The sequence below is a fragment of the Microplitis mediator genome, chromosome 3 (genome assembly GCF_029852145.1).
Source record: "Microplitis mediator isolate UGA2020A chromosome 3, iyMicMedi2.1, whole genome shotgun sequence".
Classification (NCBI taxonomy): Eukaryota; Metazoa; Arthropoda; class Insecta; order Hymenoptera; family Braconidae; genus Microplitis; species Microplitis mediator.
In genome coordinates, this window is record NC_079971.1 from 3552861 (window position 1) to 3569924 (window position 17064).

General features: G+C 32.1%; 2 protein-coding genes across 6 annotated transcripts in view; both read right to left on the bottom strand.

The window, feature by feature from the left end:
- LOC130665690 (RNA-binding protein Musashi homolog Rbp6) overlaps positions 1–17064 on the bottom strand; it is a 531909-nt gene that overhangs the window by 416798 nt on the left and 98047 nt on the right. The gene's annotated exons all lie outside the window — the stretch shown is intronic.
- On the bottom strand, positions 11854–13504 carry LOC130665692 (uncharacterized). Its single transcript, XM_057466194.1, has 2 exons — positions 12353–13504; positions 11854–11988 (listed from the first exon to the last, which is right to left on the bottom strand). The coding sequence occupies exons 1-2, from the start codon at positions 12970–12972 to the stop codon at positions 11985–11987; spliced, it is 624 nt and encodes a 207-aa protein (XP_057322177.1). The 5' UTR covers positions 12973–13504; the 3' UTR covers positions 11854–11984.

A 17064-nucleotide genomic window follows, 5' to 3' on the forward strand; every position in this document is an offset into this window, starting at 1 on the left:
ATTCCGAGCTGCCCATTTTTACCTCACTCTTAAAAAAATATAACAATTGTCAATTTTTTTTTAGTAGAAAGGGGGCGGGGCAAAGCGGGATACTTAAAAAAATACTACGGTTTCGAGGACTCAAATACGCAAAATCTTTTCGTTTTTAATGATATTCAAAGTAAATAAACAAAAATTTCAGTTGCTGTTGAAACAAAAAAATTTTTAATTTTTGCGGGCAAAAAAAAAAATTCTGCACATTAAATAAAATTGATTAAATTAAATTTTTTTGTAAGTAATTTACATAAAGAAAAATTACATTTTATACAACTATTGGATGCTAAAGAAGAAAAAAAAATTTTTATTGGTTTTTATCATAAAACAAAAGCCATTAACATTTTTCGACTGACACTCGATTTTTGAAAAAGTTTAAAAAAAAAATTCAAAATAATGCTCAATTATATTTACAAAAGTGATTTTGGAATGTTTAAAAAACATTTAAAAAACAAAATTTTCTTATATAAAATTTTGGGGGTACCCCGTTTTGCCTACCCTACCCCCTTCCCCTATAATCATTATCGTAAAACGAAAAAAATTTTCTTGCTTGTGTTCAGTATCCAGGCCACAAAATTCCGAACAAAAAATTACGAATCTGTAGATTGCATGAAAAAAAAAAATTTTGAAGGTGGGTTAAGTGACAATAGTACAAGTAAGTTGATAAAGGAGATTTCGAAATACCCTAGAGCGGTAGTCTGGTGTATTGAGGGTGAGTGTAAAGACAAGGCGTGCATTTAATATGCAGAGTTTAACGCGGCGCTACCATCAGCATATCACCTCCCCCTCCCCCATTGTAATTTATGCGATCGCTGGCGTTTGTACTATTGTTCTCTTACAATGACCGACCGCTTCAACTCGGCCCATAACTACCCTACCCCCGTTTGTACTGCGGAATGCTGAGCAATAGTTTTCACTTTATAGAATAATACTGTCGCTTACAATTTATAATACAATGGATATTTATTTTATCATCTAAATCATTGCTCTACAAATTCCTCTCACCCACCCTCTTTTACTCATTACTCTGTCCGTCCGATTTCACTAAATTTTTTCTTTACCCTGTCCGATATATCGAAAAATTTCTTATTCAATTCAATTTTTCTTTTAATTATTATAATTATTAATATTATTATTATTATAATAAAAGTTTTCCGTTATTTTTAATACTTATTTTTTTTTTTTATATATATTTTATAGATTTATGTTCGGTTCGATTAATCTCAGTGCTCCCGAGCGAATTATTTTCACGTGAAAACCCGAAAGAGTCGGTAAAGAGAGGAGGGAAAGTATTTTCACCACCGGATGCACCAATGCAACGTGTATCTGTAAAAAAAAAAAAAAAAAAAAAAAAAAAGTGTATCCAGTTGGTGGTCGATCGCGAGCAAAAGATATTTATGATTAGCGACCGCGAACAGCATCAGAGCGTTAGAAATCCGCAGGGACTAGACTGTAGTGTTGAATATAATAATAATAATAATAATAATAATAATAATAATAATAACAATAAGGGTAATAATGATAGTAATAATAAATAAAAAAATCGGTCTGTCAGTTGACCCTGCGGGCCAGCCCCAAAACTTCCCGCTGTTTTCGAGCTCGCTGAGCTCGAAAACATTATTGTGAATATATTTTCGAGCTCTTCGAGCTCGCAAATACTTTTGTATGCCATTGTTTTGTAAAAAACCATTTTTTAGCATTTCTTTCTTCCACGATATCTCGCGAACGAATCAACCGATTTTGATGGTTGAGGTGGCAATCGACGCGTTTTATCAAGTTCTAAAGCTGGTCGAATTTTGAAATTGATTTACTCAGCCGTTTTTGAGAAATTTCAAAAAAACCAAGGAAAAAATTTTTTTTGAATTCTTTCGTCAACGGTTTCTCTTGAACGAATGAACCGATTTTGATGGTTGAGGTGGCATTCGACGCGGCTTATAGAGTTTTAGAGCTGATTAGATTTTGGAATCAATCCATCGAGCAAATTGGAAGTTATCCAAATAAAACATTTTTGAAAAAATTTTATTTTTGAAATATCTCTGAACGCACCCTACCGATTAAGTTCAAATTTCTACGGCCTCAAGACATTAACAAGCCGCGTCGAATGACACCTCAACGATCAAAATCGGTTCATCCGTTCAAGAGTTATGAATATTTACATACATACATACGTACGTACGTACGTACGTACATACGTACGTACGTACGTACGTACGTACACACATACATACACTCGGACATCATCGTGAAATTAGTCAGGATAGCTTCCTAGGACCTCGAAACGTCGACATCTGATGGAAATTCGATTTTCGTAAATCGGACCGAAACCAATAACTTCCCGAATTTTTGAAAATTTACAATTTTCTTAGCGGGAAGTTAAAAAAAAAAGAATAAAAGGTATGGAGGTAACTCTGGCAGAGTTTTAAAGCGAAAATAAGCTTAATCTCGCTGAGTGAAATCGCTGCCAAATGTAATGCGTCTCCTGTCTATGTCGGGAGCTCTATGGTGTACTCACTCTGGTGAGCAATGCCGGGTAGTGTAGGAGCACAACGAGGAGGACGACGGCTCAACCGCAGGAGCAGCTCAATTCTCTTTTGACTACTCTATCCCGCGTTTATACCCCCGGATATCGACGGATTAGCGGGCGCGGTATAAAAAAAACCGACAACCCGAATTCTCTACACTCTACACACATGCCATTCAATGTAGCATCGAGGATCGGGTTCGGTGATATAACCTACTGCAGATATCCCCTTTAAGCCCGGTCTTCTTTGGCTGACGCCACTCTGCTGGGAGATTGAAGGTTGGGGCTGGGCTGAGGCGGGAGAGGCATCGGCACTACACCCGCGTTTCAAATATTTTATTTCCGCTCTTATGGGCAAAGCCTCGAGCTGGCAGTCGCGCTCTCAAAAATTCCCCGCGGCGGAAATAAAAAAGTAAGGCTGTGCTAGAGGTGCTGAGCGCACGCTTCCAAAGCTGAGAGATTCAATCCGTCGAATTTACCCGAATTAATATGAGAGCCAGACTGAAAACGGGAGATGAATGACGAGGCAGCATGGAACTAAATTTTTCGATACAAACTTCTCGTGTATTTACAAATATATGAATGTATATATATATGTACGAGTCAAAGCGACTTGGGATTTTTGATGGCATTTTTGTTAATATTTGAAGTTTTTAATAAAATTTTATTAGAGTAAAAGAATTTGATAAAAATAAAAAAATTAGTGAGGACGGCGAGTTTAGATTTGACTCAAAGCTACGAATGATTTTTCACTGGTATATAAATAATTTTATTTTTGTAAAAATGAAATCGGCAATTTTTCGTAGCCGGCAGCTTTCAGAAAAAAAAAAAAAAATTCAATAACTGTCAGAACGTTGACATATTTTTTAAAAAATGAAAATAAAAATTTTCGAATTCTGGATATTGCTTACAAACGAATTCGATAACTTTTCATTGGATTTAATTTCAATCGATTTCTTTAAAAGTTTTGTGTTAATAATATAGAAGTACGGAGCGCATGAATAAAATAAATTATAAATTCGTTCATTGTATATACGAATTCTTTACAGTCATGCAAGACGTCGAAAGAAATGAGATGTTGGAGTTTACCAGGATATCAGAATTCGCTTCTGGTTAAGTTCCTTACTCGTTTTCTTGTGACAGAGCGCAACCTGTCGGCTTATTCTGGAACCGACCCATGCAATAATCTGTTACTTTTCCGACTTATATCATAAATAGTTATTATAGTCTCTAAATATGAATTAGTGATTTTTCACTAATTTCAAGTGAATATTCACTAATTGTCGATGCTGCAATCGTACCACGCAGAAATAGTGAATATTCACTAAATGAATATGTGAATATTGGAATTCACTGATTTGATAAGTGAATATGAGAATCCACTAAATTGAAAAGTGAATATGGGAATCCACTGATTTCATCGGTGAAAAAAAGATTATATTGCGAAAAAAAAAATTAGACACTTGTAATTAGATCCGAAATGTGATCAATGTATTAGAATCATTACTTAGAGGAAGTATACATGATTTTGATTGATGAAAAAATCCCGGTGACTGCTGGGCTCGAACCTGCATCCTTCCGATTCAAAGTCTTTGACGCTATCCACTGCGCTGGCCTACGCATATGATCACGTGAGTGTAAATAGTATATTCGTTATGATACCAAACAATAACTGATGAAGAAATAAAAAATCCGCGATGTTATGATTGACGTACTCTTCATATAAATATATTATTGTTCTGTACTTCTATTTTTTTTTATTTTGAAAGTTTTTTATTAAAATTTTTAAAAATAGTACCATAATTATTAATTATATTTATATTCAGTAAAATATTTAATTATTTGCTAGTTAAAGTTACTAGTGAAATTGTGAAATTCATAAATTAAGAAGTGAATAACAGTTTCACTTGTAGAAATTATGAAAATATCGCTAGTTCAGTAGTGAAAATCACTAATTTGCTAGTGAAAATTATAGTACTAAATTTATTAGGGAGAATTCACTAATTTGTTATTTAAATACACTGATTATGAAGTGAATATAGCTTCACTACCGTAATTAATGAAATTTTCACTGATTCATGTTAAGAGAGTGTGTATACATATATGTACACTTTGGTAAGTCAACATTTTTGACCACTAATAATTCCCTTCACACGAAAAAATATATATGTGACATATATGCATTAATGTATCGGCTATATGGGACATATATTATGTTATTTATATATTTTTTTGTGCGGGCCCACGAGTCTTTAGACAGTAATAATTTTAAAAAATTAAATAAATATATATAACAGATTGTAAAAAAATAATTGTTTATAATAAATTTAAGTATTTGACCTTTTACATTCGAAGCTACCGAGCATATAAAGTAACCAGTAATTTTCTCTATGTCTTCTTTACGGATGTATAATTAAGTATAATTTGAAATACTAATAAATTATTTTATTTTTAATAAAAAAAGAAAAGTAATAAAACATTTAATTAGCTAATATACTAATGGAAAATATATACTATCGATAAGAAAAAAAAATAATTCTTCAGAATGTAGGAAAAATAATTAAGCGACTTATAATTGGCTAGTAAAATAAAATGGGTCGCTGGTAAGACGATTTAATTGTTGAGATCTTTAAAATGTATAATGGGAGATAAAAAATAAAACGATGATCGGAAAAACGAGACATAAAATGTGGTGGTCATCTGCTATAGGAGGAAAAGGGATATAATAATAATAAAAATAGAATTATGTTGTCGTAAAGTTATAAAATAGTATATGAGCTGGTGGTACGACAGTTGCATTCGCGCCATCGAGTTTATGCCCTCGAGATAAATGCAAGCCCTTCTGATAGGTGTACACTGGAAAATTTTTTCCAACGTCAGCTGGGTTATAAAGATCCTATACAACATACTTTCTTACAGCATTGCTGATTTGTTCGGTGTATCGACCCTTGATGACTCGGTGAATCGATAAAAATACACTTACAGGGTACTTTTATTTCAATGTGTAAATAAACTATAAATATATATAATACATACTAGCAAACATTTCACGAATAAATATACTCGGATATATTTTTTAAAATTTCATAAATTTTAAATCCAATAAAAAAATTTTTCACACGGGAAAAAAAATATTTGCTGCAACAGAACGCAGTCTTGAGAGAGCAACAGGACAAAATCCTGTTGCTCCCACAGAACTGCGCCCTGTTGCAGCGCCTATTTTTTTTCCGTGTAGGCGTTTATTTTTTTAAAATAAAAATCTACTCTCTACACCTGAATTAGTGAATTATCACTAATTTACAGTGTATATTCACTATTTGCCACAGCTTAAAGTCGACCACTTGGAATCAGTGCATATACACTCATTTACCCAGTGATTTTAAAAAGTAATGTTTTAAATCTACTGTGTAAAAAGTAAAATTTTCACTATTTATACATAAAATTCACTTTTTTCCAGTGAATTAGTTGATCATAGGGAAAAACAGTGAAAATTTAACTATATCAAGTTTAGAGAGTAAATAGGGACAGTAAGAAAAAAAATACATGTAATTTATGCTGATTACTTCTTATTGATATTTATGAAAAATGAAAAAAAATTTCAATTGCCATAAAAAAAAAATTTTTTTGTCGGACACAATAGACAGCCTTAAAAAAATTACTCTCTAAACATGAATAAGTGAAATCAGTGCATATTCACTAATTCTGATTGCCAATCGAACCACTTTTTGAAATTAGTGGTTCGGTTTGCACTTGGAATTAGTGAATATTCACTTATTTCCACTAATTCATGTTTAGAGAGTATTTTGAATACGTATTAATAAGTATGAAGACAAATAAGTAAACTTTGATAATTAAAAAAAAACATTTTGGAAAATCCAAAAGTGCACACCTCAATTAATTACAATTAAACTAAAAAGATTTCAATAGAGATTTTCAATAGGGTTCTTATGATCGAAAATACAAAGATAATAAAAAAAAAATTAGCCCGACTAATTATGTCTATCGAGAGTTTTCGTGTTTACTAAGTTTCATACACGACAATTGACAACTCATGTCTCTGGGATTGAAATAATTTATACTTAATTAATGGAATAATCAATCGACTTAATATTGGGTCGGAATTATTCTCTAATAAATTGTCTTTGTATTAGTATACAATTTTACCCATTTTAGTGAAATCAGAAGAGTGTAGAGATAATTTAATGAGAGAATGACCCGAAAATAATAGATCGCTTAAGATGTGCAATTTATCCCCTTCTTAGGCCTATTTTTTTCAATGCCAAAACTTCGCCCAATTTCGAACGGCTGATTTTCTTCTTCATTTCCACTGGAGCCCAAATTTAAATAAAACTCTCCCATCCCTCGAGAGTACACACAATAAAAATTTTCTGAGCTCCTAACCCTCCATTCAAATCCAAAGTAACCCGCCCAAGTTAAAATAAAAAAAAATTTTCTATATCACGAAAAAAACGTCACTGTAGACATAATAAATGAAAAATAAAAAAAAACATCTTGTGTCTCGGTATACAAAATGTAAGCCATTAATAATCCGCATTAGAGTGCAGCAACCCCCTACTACTACAAGAACAACTACTAGCACTGACGGTCAGACGAGTCGCGGACTCAGGCGCGGGTACGGGCTCCACTCTATATACTACAACTATAAGGTTTCCTTTACAACGTACCGTAGAAATGCATATTATCCATCGAGCACATCCGACACGTTACACGTTCACCAGCTCTGCCGTATTTTATTAGCTTACATTGCGCCAGTCTGAAAATATCGCAAAGACTGCAAGCGATATCGTCGCTCTACAACAAAATCCTTCATACTTGTCTATAGTCGTAGTCTCTGCACTTGTATTTATTAAGAAACCATAAATAAGTACCATAATAAAAAAGTAATAAGACACTAAAGATAACACATTACGCGAATAAAATACCCGATAGAATCTATCAGCGAATCGAGTACTAAAAAATTTATAAATAAAATAACAGAAATATGAGCTATTTAATGTTTGTTTATCTCAGCTCCGAGTGCAAGCTAAGATTTTAATCGGGAATTAACGATTTGTTGTGCAAATGCACGTCAGAGATGGGAGATACTATCGGAAATTTTTTTCGCGGGCTTGGGATCGGTCATGACAGCGAAGGCTTAAGTAGTTCCTGTACTGGATAACGAAAACCTGTTTAGTTCGAAGATATTAAGCGACACCTGTACTTGGCTGACGGTTCCGTGAAACTTTTGGTAGGTGCCATGGGTTAGTATGTGATGGCAAACTGAGTACGTCTTAAACTCCAGCACGATTTATACTCAACGTATTTTGAGATCCTTCAACAACTTGTCCTCTGTTTTGAGCTACAGCCGGTAGTTAAAGTCCTAGTTCTACTGTATACCAGGTCTTTAAATTTCTTACTTGGTAATTTTACTTTTACACAGAATGAAATAAATAGTACTGGTTACTGTTCTGCGCAGTAATCGACGAAAAATACATTTTAATGACTGATTCATATTAGAACAGGAGTAAGTCATAGCTTAACACGTACTATTACTTTTTAAACAGTAACCAGTTCTGTGCTACACAGTACATGAAACATATGACTGGTTACTGTTAAAATAGTCGTCGTTCATAGTTCAAGAGTATACAAACCTCTCAACACAGCTTTTTTTGCTGTATAGAATGCGCGAGCTTACTATTTAGTGACAGAAATGGTTACTTAAATCTCGTAGCTCTCATTAACCCCCAGAACAGTACTCAGTCCTGTTCTGACATGAACGGTTACTAATTTCATATGTAACTGTAGTATCAAGAATAGTAAAGACACATGAATTTAGTAATAGTTCGTGTCAGAACAGGACCGAGTACTGTTCTGGTGGTTAATGAGAACTACGAGATCCAAGGAACCATTTCTGTCACTAAATAGTACCCGGGTCAAAAATAAAACTTGATTTAGACTTGGTTTATCAAGTCGAAAGTTGGAGCCGTTTCTCACAAGGCAAACTCGACATTTTTTTACGGAGATATGAAGTACATTGAGTTTTTGCCTTAGTTTAGACTTAACTAGCTTACTTAGTCACGATTTAAGACGAAAAAGTTGAAATCAAGTCGAAATTGACTGGGTTTAGACTTATTCGACTTAAATTATAAGACAAAAAAGTCAAAACTAAGGTGAAATAATTTTTATATATTAAGGCGAAAGTAAGGCGAATGAATAACTTTTTTTCGACTTGGTTCAGCAAGTCAAAAGTAAGGTGAATAGCTATCGTAGTCGAAGTAAAGACGAATAAGTTGAAACTAAGATAAAAAAATACGAATAAGTTGAAATAAGTTGAAACTAAGATAAAAAAAGTTCAAAAAGTTGAAAAAAATTAAATTTAAGTCAAAAAAGTCGAGATTTTATCGAAAAATCGTCGGCAAGTCGCTAACTTCAAAAGAAAATAAGGCGAAGCGAGCCTGAATCAAGTTTTATTTTTGACCCGGGTAAACTCTCGCATTCTATACAGTAACAAGAGCTGTGCTGAGAGGTTTGTATACTTTTGAACTATGAACCACGACTATTTTAACAGTAACCAGTCATGTTTATTGTATTGTATAGCACAGAACTGGTTACTGTTTAAAAAGTAATAATACGTGTTAAGCTATCAATTACTGTGCAGAACAAGTAACCAGGGCTATTTAGTTCATTCTGTGTAGTAAACAAAAAAGAAACGAAATTTCCGAATGCAAGTGAATTTACAAAAAATGACTTGTTTGATCATTTTCGGATAAATAAAAATTTTTATCTGATTCGCTTTGATTTTTCTTTTTAAATGACCATATTAATTGGCGAAAGTAATAACAAGTAAAATATTCTATTGATTGTAAGATTAAATTTAAAAACCAATTACTTGACTCTAAAATTAGTATTCTAACAGATAAGACAAATCACTCAGACTTTAAGTAACTTTAAATCAACACATCCCGTTACGCGAGGAACTCGTTAAAAATAAAAACAAGTGACACATTAGCCGTCACACATAACTCATTATTTTCTTTTTCATCCCGTCTCGTCGACTAACTGCAACAATTAGTTTCACACCGACTGCAGTATAATAACAACCGTGTGCTCAAAGAGCTTTCGCGGTTTATTGACATCCAGCAGAGATTACCGGTGATTTACGTCCTGTCGTAAAAGTGCTTTCATCCATTACATGTAAAAATCACACAATGAAACCCATCAAGTCCACTATGAGCTCCGTGGCTGGTCGTAAATTAAAATATTTCCACTTAAATTAAACCAACAAGACAAAAATAATAAATAATACTCGGAATTATTATAAATAGGATATTAGTCTTGTTAATTTCAGTAGCAGCTCACCAGCATTAACAAGATCTATCAGCTGTCACGTCAATTATTCAAAGCCACTGTGAAATTAACCTCCTTCTCCCCTCTCTGAGATATCTGTACTGTACCCAGAGCTACTGGTGGCATATATAGAGCAAACTCCTGAAGGTAAGCAAGCGGATCCACACGTCTTGGTGTCGGATATATCTCGTAAACGTGCGCCAAGAGTATTGTAAGTACGTGATTTCGAGAGGGATGATCGGGTTAAGCTAAATGTCATGGTGTTAGTGGTAGTGGAAAGGATTTTGGATGGAGAACAAGGAAGAAGGAAGGAGTAGTCTGAAGTTCATAGCCGGTAAAACCAAAATCGGGGATCAAAGTTGCTTAGTCTTAAGGGTGAGGGCCAAAGAAGAAGGAGAATGAAAGAGGGTAAGAGGAAAGTGAGGGTGAGAGGAAGAGTAACACGATGCAGAGAAGGAACTTGACGGGTCTTACCGCTGATTAGAAGCGCTCCGGCGAGTTTCTACTCGCCTGAACGTGGATTAGGCAAAGGAAGTCTCGCTCGCTGACTCTACAAGAGACTCAAATGTCTGTCTACAAGAATCTCTCAACCGGAAATCGTTGATTATGTGACAAGGTTGCTTTTTTTTTTTTTTTTTCGATCGATAGTGGCATAAATTTTAAATTTATATTTGTGTAGGGACTTGGTGTGCTAATTTTAAGTGAGTGTTAAAATTTTAAATGTTGCCTGATTATTTATTGGAGAAGTAAAATGAGGCATGATGACAAAAGAGGATTATTTGATGCAGGAAATTAAACGGAGAGAAAAAAATATGTGTTTATCCTGGATGTGGAAAGGTATTTTTCCAGGCTCCCTACGTTTATAAATCCGGAATAAATTCTCATGCAAAAATTTCTCAGCAATAATTACTCAAACAAAAATTGATACAACAAAAAAATTTCTTTTTTCACCATATTTGTGGTGAGAAATTATGCCTTGAAAAATTATTGCTGAGAAATTTTGTCGCAAGAAATTATTGCATGAGAAAAAAGAGACGGTCGCCATTTTTCCAATGTTAGCATAGGAAAATTTACTAGGTTAAAATAGGAGCAGTTCCTATAAAACATAGTAAAAATTCCTGCTGAACATAGTAACTATTACCATGTTTCACATAATGATTTTTCCATTGTAATATAAACCAAATACCTATGTTTTAATCGGTATTTTTTCTGATTTGAACATAGCAATTATACCATGTTCAACATAGGTATAATTCCTATGTGAAACATAGGTGACATTCTTATGTTATTATAGGAATGAATGTTACGTGGACACAGGGATAAAAACTATGTTGTTAAACATTAATCAGTGATAATTTTGTTTTAGAATCATGAAACAGATTTTAAAATCGAGTCACTATTTAGCAAGGTAATTAAAAACGTAAAAATTAACTTTCTGCATCAAAAAACTGATAATGTTCAAATGTCAGAAGATCTTGATCTTAGTTCGACTTTGAGAAGTTCAAGATTTCATCAGATCTCCACATTTCAAGGTCTTAGGAAGCTGTTCTGACTATCCCCAACTGGAGATCAAGCTGTGTGTGTGTACGTATGTGTGTATGTATATATGTATGTGTATAAATAAAATTTTGTCGTTCGACATCTTCAGAGCGTATCGACCAATTGAGATAAGCGACGCAGCCTTCGGAAGTGTTGATTGGGACTTAGATCTGATAAGATTTTGAAATCACTCGCTCGAGTCGTTTCAAAAATATTCAAAAGTTAAAAACCAAAAAACATTTTTTTTCAGATAACTTCCAAATTCTTCGACTGATCAAATATCATTTCAATCCAACAAGTATACATATTAAGGGGTTAGGGGTACTCAGGGGTATGAAAAAATGATGATTTTCAATAATTTTTTTTTTGTAGTTAATTACTTTATTTGACAAAAATAAAAACATAGCTTTATTAGAACACGTTTCGATTTGACTTCACGAAAATTTCAAAAAAAAAAATTAATAATTCAAAAAGTTATCGCTGTTTTTGTAGAGCCCGTTCCTCCCGAAGTCCTTTGCGGTGATCATCATAAGTCCTTGGAGATTCATCTAAAATCAATCGGACAAGAAAAATTAGTTTTATTAATAGATAATCTTGTGCCTGATCGAAGCTTTTTTTTTTTTTTTCGAAATTAACAAAATGGCGGCCTCAGGAAATTTTTTTCAAATTTTCGAGAAAAAAACCGACAGTTTATTGTTAAAAAAAAATCGAAATTTTTGAAAAAAAAAAAAATCCTTCGATCAGGCACGAGTTTTTAATGTATTTCAAAAGTACAATAAATTTTATTGAAATCTACCGAGCAGTTTTTAAGTTACAGTGATCACCAGTTCAGAAAACATAGTTTTGAGAAAAACGCATTTAAAGTTTTGCTATGGATTTATGTCGAATTATAAGAATTATTTAATAACTTACACTGAGTCATCTATTCCTGGACCATATAATAGCTCTTCAGCCGACATAGCAGCTTCCAAAATATCGATTTGCTGGTGCCTACGTTGCAATCGACCTTCTCGGGTGTTATCATTAGCGCGCTTATCTGCTACTTTGATACGTGCAGCATCCATTCTTTCTGCATACCGATGAGAATTAGGCCCACAATTAAGTCCTAGTGTATTCATCAAGACTAATGATGAATTTATACCCTCATTAAATATACACATAGCAACGTATGCAGCTATTTGTACGATAGTAAAACTAGTATTTACCGTTTTTGGGCATATTTTCCATACTAGTTGGTTAAAGCTTTCATTATTATTCTGATTGAATCCACCTACACATCTTGAAAGTAAATTTTCATTACTAAGATCTTCGTATATAGGCTTGATAGCTTTTAAAACATCAGAAGGTAAAGGAGAATAATCGTGAGAAAAGGTATCAAGCTCTCCTCTTGCTTCAGCGCGCTGGTAAGAGCACCAAGATTCTTCGCCTTTTGGACACATATCATGATTCGGTTTTTCATCACTCGAGCCGTAGTGATAAAAGGTTGCCATTATAGCAGATTTCATATTTTCAACAGGAAGGAATATATTCATTTCCACAGTTATTACATGCAACTACAATTTTGAATCCCAGCCCACGTGTACTTGCTGTTTGAAACACTACATTTCCATCACATTTTTTACATTTTATAAGAGCAGAAATTGCAGTGAATACCTGAATAAAATTTATTATTCGAAATTCAGTACTGCTGTCTTCAGGTACATCATCTTCAGTGTTTTGTTTTAATTTTTTAGAAGATGTACTCTGAATACTTTCATCACGTTCGGCTGTTTTCGGATTAAAAACATTCTTTCTTTTGACTGAACGCGACTTATTAATTTTTTCAGAACTCCGAAGTTCTCTTGAAACCTTTCTAGAATCACGTCCCATGGTTAATAATTTAATTCACTTGAGAAATAATTTATCACAAAACTATCGACTGATCAGTGCAACGACTACAGGTATACTGGCAACCAAAAATTATTTTTCAGTTCTTGTACTACCTACAAATTGTGAATATATGTAGAAGGATATATATATATATAGAAGGATATATATATTTATATATCCTATATATATATATATATATATATATATATATATATATATATATATATATATAATAATAAATACATTAAAATGGGGAGATATTCATGACAATGAAACCCGAAAGGTCGGTTGCTTGCAGCTGTTTCTAGCTACCTGCTCTCGAATGCCACGTAGCACCCGAGCGTCCTTTGGTCATTGTTAAATAACTCGAAAAGAATTTGTCGGATTCACTTCAAATTTTCACACAATATTTTTAAAATATTATACTTTAAGAAAATGCAAAAAAAAAAAAATCGATTTTTTGAAAATTCTGACTACCCCTAACCCCTTAAATGCTTCTCTTGATTCGTTTCGCATAAAAATAATCATTACCTATTTGAGGAATTATTACTATGCTCAAATAGTTGTAACTCCTATGTTAGCATAGGAACTATTTCAATGTTAGCGTACTCTCTAAACATAAATTAGTGAAGATAAGTGAATATTCCCGTATGAAAATAACATATATGGTCAAAATACATGTGAAAATATATGATAAATATCAGAAAATATATGTGGCCAATTTAACTATATTTTCTGATATATTTTTTTTATATTAAAAAATATAATATTCATCATATACGAGTCCGTATATGTTTAGCATATATAAAATATATATGTCAATCATATACAAAAAATATATTTTTATCATATACGAGAAATATATTCTGATCATATATAAAAACATATATTTATATTGTGTATGGAAAAAAAAAATTTCTTATTCGTATGACCAACTCCAATTAAATTAGATATAAATTTTAATATACTCTTTAAATTGCAGTTAAAATTTTCAAAATTAGTTAATTTGATGAGAATATATATATATATTATATATGTATACCCATATACATATACATACACTGAATAAAATATATGCTTAAATATAACAAAGAAAATATATGGTGTCATATATAATATAAATTATATGCTACCATATATTTCATTTCATATAAAAATTTTATATTTTTTGAACATAAAAGGAAATATATCAATACAATATATTATAAGGTAAATGTAAATGTATATATAGCTTAATATAAAAATCATATGTTACATATATGGAATACATATATTTACTACTGTATATAATTTTATATAAAATCGGCTAAAATCTCTATATGATTTTTTATAATATACAATATAATATATCATATATTTTTTTGTTGCAAACATATATGATTTTATATATTTTAACCATACATTGTTTTTTCATACGGGTTCACTAACTCAGAGTGCAAATCGAACCACTTCTTCAAAAAGCGGTCCGATTGTCACTCTAAATTAGTGAATATTAACTTATTTCACTGATTCATGTTTAGAGAGTAACAAAAATCCCTATTTTTTATAGGAAAATCCCTATAAAAATAAGTATTACTCCCATTTTCGCATAAGTATAATTCCTATATTGTCATAGTAAATATTCCTATGTTGACATAGAAATTATACCTATAAAAAAATAGGAGTAACACTTATTATTTTCTCCGTGTAAAGAAGATTTCATTTTATGATTTTAAATTTTAAATTCCGGCTTCATTTAAAAAAATTTATGAAAAATAAAGTCAGAAATTTTTTCTCTTAATGCTCTCAATAATTTATTACGTCGAAGATTATTTTTATTAAGCTTTATTAAATTTCTAAAAAAAAATGTATACTTTTTTTCCATTGATATATTATCTAAATAATATAACTATTACACATAAAAAAATGAAACTAATAGAATAAAAAAAAAGTGTATGTAAAAATAAAATTTAATTGATACAAAACGATGTCTATATATATATATATTTATATATTTATATAAAATAACTTTGAGTGAAAAGTTTTACGATGCAAAGTATAAATTTACGAGCTCATATATTTTCGAAGAGTGTAGTGGTTGTTCTCGTACTCGCGATTCCTTTCTTGCTGGTCCGCGAATAAAGTGCCTAAGGTTAAGTCGTCTTTGCAAACGAGAATCACTTTATTATTCGTTCACGGTGTTAAACTTTGCTTCCTTTATCCTCATCTCATCACTCTATATATATATATACATATCTTAAATACTTAATATACTCCTCAAGGCTCTATTGTTTTCGAAAGTTAAAATATCACCCAACTACATAAATATCTGATTACATTAACACAAAAAAAAAATAATCATACCATTTTACCCCTCGTTCTTTGTAAGAAGCAAACGCATACTACTTGCACTCTTATTTATTAAGGTTTTTTTTTTTTTTTAGAAGAACCCGGGTCGAAATATTAGACGTAAGTTGAACGTTTTTAACGTTTCAAACGTAAATTGAACGTTCTTAACGTTTTAAACGTAAAGTGAACGTTTTTAACGTTTTGAAAGTAAATTGAACGATTGTTTTGTATTTTGGTTCATAAAAAATTGGTAATTTCATGAGTTATGATTTTAGTTTAATGATAACATTAATTAATTTATTTATATATTTGTAATCAAAATTTTCATAACCTTGATATCATAATATATGAACAGGTATAAATATATAGTGTTAAAGATAGAAGTATGAAACTGAAAAAATTTTTTTTTCAAAATACGAATTTTTTATTTAAGAGCCAGAAAGGCGGACGACAAAATTTTACGGAATTGACGTAATTATAATCCAAGAATACAAAATTGATGAAAAAATTGCTTTGTACGCTTATGATTTCTTATTATAATTTAAATATAGTGGAAACCTAAACATGCAAACATGCAAATAACCTTCTCAATAAGACAATTTATAGATAATTTGAGAAAAATATAGATAGCCCGAACTGGGAATCGAACCCAGACCAATTCGGTATCACGCCGAGTGCTCTACCAGTTGAGCTATTGTGAGTCTAAATAGGTTATAGTTACGTTTTCGATTTATGATACTCCAATCTACGTTTTGAATAGGTTGAAAGCTGTCAAATTAAGTTTTTAATGTCCAAAACGTTCAGTTTACGTTCAAAACGTTAAAAACGTTCAATTTACGTCTAATATTTCGACTCGGAAAAGGAAGGACGTAGGCTAGGAAAAGAATAGAGTAGAGTAGAGTAGAGTAGAGGGTAAAATTGGTCGAGAGGGTCGAGAGTTTGGATATGGGGTCAGAAATGGGATGAGACCAAGAGAAAAAGAAGAGGAGGAGAAGAATTGGAGAGGAGAATAGGTGATATGAGAGGAAGAAATGAAAGGAAAGTAAACTGTGACCTGAACCGGGTTGCCAACGGAAGCGAAGCTTATATTATGCAAAACATGTGTTGGCCTCTGGATTTATGGCGGCCGTTTCGCTATACCCGACTACAACTCTACCCGCTTATATTCTATTCGTAAAACCCTGGTTTGCTTCGAGTCAAGAGTGGCATTCATGTTTTTGCGCAAACTCAACATGACGACGCGATTATTCCTTACTCTGTTGCTCTTTCGGTCATGTTATGCTCGGGATGGGTGTACTGGTACGTATATACATATATATGTTTGTATGTGTGAGCACACCATAAACAACGATGTAATACTGTATATATTTTGAGTTGAGCGGAAAATTCAATTTCAAAACAACGCACGAGTTTCATATGACGCGATT